General features: G+C 41.6%; 1 protein-coding gene across 1 annotated transcript; it reads right to left on the bottom strand.

The window, feature by feature from the left end:
• Positions 1 to 919: 919 nt before the first annotated feature.
• Positions 920 to 1,885, bottom strand: LOC308288700 (nudC domain-containing protein 3-like; the record flags this gene model as incomplete). The annotated part of the gene is made up of 1 exon (XM_080730170.1): positions 920 to 1,885. The coding sequence occupies one exon, from the start codon at positions 1,883 to 1,885 to the stop codon at positions 920 to 922; it is 966 nt and encodes a 321-aa protein (XP_080586296.1).
• Between the last annotated feature and the right edge of the window lie 337 nt (positions 1,886 to 2,222).

The following is a 2,222-nucleotide window of genomic DNA, read 5'->3' as shown; positions in this document are numbered from 1 at the left end:
GCGACAAACCCATATACCGTAAAAAAGTGTACACGTCCGGACGGATGTCTATGGACAAGCTGTGACGGTTCTGATAGTAAACTTTTGCAATAATAACACTAACACCAACACATTAAAATACAATAACTTTGTTTTGTTGACTAATATGGACAAAAACTAATCTCAAAGGATGAGGTAAAAAATATTTTCATTGCTTTTTTATTGCATACCAGACTATAGTACTTGTCCTACTTTATTTCCAGATAAACTTTATTTTGCCCCGCAACTACTCCCACAGTTTTATATATATATATATATATATATATATATATATATATATATATATATATATATATATTCCCAGAATGGCATCTTTCTAGTTTATTTTTTATTTTTTAGTGTAAGGGAGGATGTTTATGTGAAAAACCTTCAACAGTTTGTGTGTTCATACAGTTTGTGTGTTCACACTTCAAATATTATGTATTCAAAATAGAATAACGTAAGAGAAAAGGACATCATTTCTTTATTTGATTTAATTTAAATGCTTAGCCTTACACTGAAGGACATTTTATGGGGTACATTTATATGAATATGAATGACCATAAAATACAATTAATGTCTTTATTCGTGAAAATAATATTGTTAGGGAATAGGTGACATTAAAATCTCTTTTAGGGAATTGTAATATGTAAAATATTTGATACCTAGAAAACCTTATATGTCTATATACCGGTATGTGTGTGTGTGTGTGTGTGTGTGTGTGTGTGTGTGTGTGTGTGTGTGTGCGTGCGTGCGTGCGTGCGTGCGTGCGTGCGTGCGCGTGTGTGTGTACAGTATGTATGTATAGTTTTGTTTTGCTTTGTTTGTTTGTTTCATTTTCTCCTTTCCTTCCAATTAATTCCTTCCCCTGTGGGGGCCACTGCCTTTGACAACCACTGAACTAAACCATTGTCTTTGTATCTTGGATGTTAAACATGGAGGGGTCAAACTGCTGCCCTTTGTAGGGTGAACCTTCAGCATCCCAGCCCTTCTTCAGCATCTCATGCACGTTCATCTCGTGGCTCTGTGGCTTGCCCTGCATCTTCTGATAGTTGTCAAATCGAAGTTTGTCCAGAGTAGCACGCTCCTCTTCATCAACAATTGTCTCCAGGGGGCGCTCGCATTGAATCTTGTTCAAATCAATTTCCGGTTCTCCTTTCAATACTGCAGTCCACCAGATCTCTCCGCACTTACTGAGAGACAGAAGAACGCAGCGTCCAGGTTCAAGGCTCCACATTGAGTCTTCGGTGTTAATTTTGTTTGTTAACTCTCCCTCCATCATTACTTTCTCTTGTGCTCCATCCCTCAAACAGACACGCACACTGTTGCTCTGCAGGCTGACCACCACCTGTGAGCCCCTGACAACCGTTTTAGGGACTTTTACACGAACGTCCACATCTGAGTAGTCTTGAGACCAGCTGTACTTGTCCCTCACAGCACCATTGTAACTTTCTGGATTGGACTGAAATTGCTCCTGACCCACCGTCTTGGTTGCAGTTGTCTGTTCTGGCATGGCACCTGATGTAGAGGTGGTCTCTGTGTGGACATCCATGGCATTCTGTTCCAGTGCTGTCCGCTGCTGGGCACACTCTACCTCAAGCTCTTTTACTGCTGCGGGAGGAACAGCTCTGGTTGTTTCCTCTCTCAGCCGCCTCTCTCTGTCCTGCTCCGCCATCCGCTCAAATGACTTGAACGTCCTCAGGACCACCTGCTCTGCCACACCAGGACGGAACCCCACTCGGTCGTTGGGACTTGACAAGAGTCGGTAGAAGTCTGTCTTGCGATAAAGGAACCCAAAGTAGATCTGTAGAAAGTCTTCTATGTTTCCCACATTCTGCAAGATGCCAAACAAGGCGTTGTCGTACATTTCGGTCAGTTCCAGTGGGGTTGCCATTGCAAATTAATCTAATTGTACTAATAAGTACTCAAAGAAATGGTTGACTGGTAGGCTGGTTGACTGATTGATCTGTGGAGAGTGCAAGTCACTGAGAGTCCTTTTATACCGATTGAAATCATGATGAGGTCACGATGAGTCATCTATGTCCAAATATAGATTTCTAGGTCAGATGTGCCCATGGGGTTTGTGATGTCAGACCTGGCAACCTAATATAAACAAACCTGATGTCAGACCTGAAGTACCCTTTTATACCCATATATGGAGATAGAGAGATCTCCATATATGGGCATATACTGATGACATCAGG

Source organism: Nannobrachium achirus (assembly GCF_963921795.1).
Source record: "Nannobrachium achirus genome assembly, chromosome: 7".
Classification (NCBI taxonomy): Eukaryota; Metazoa; Chordata; class Actinopteri; order Myctophiformes; family Myctophidae; genus Nannobrachium; species Nannobrachium achirus.
The sequence above is the reverse complement of the archived record's forward strand: the minus strand, read 5'-3'. Positions and strand labels throughout refer to the sequence as shown.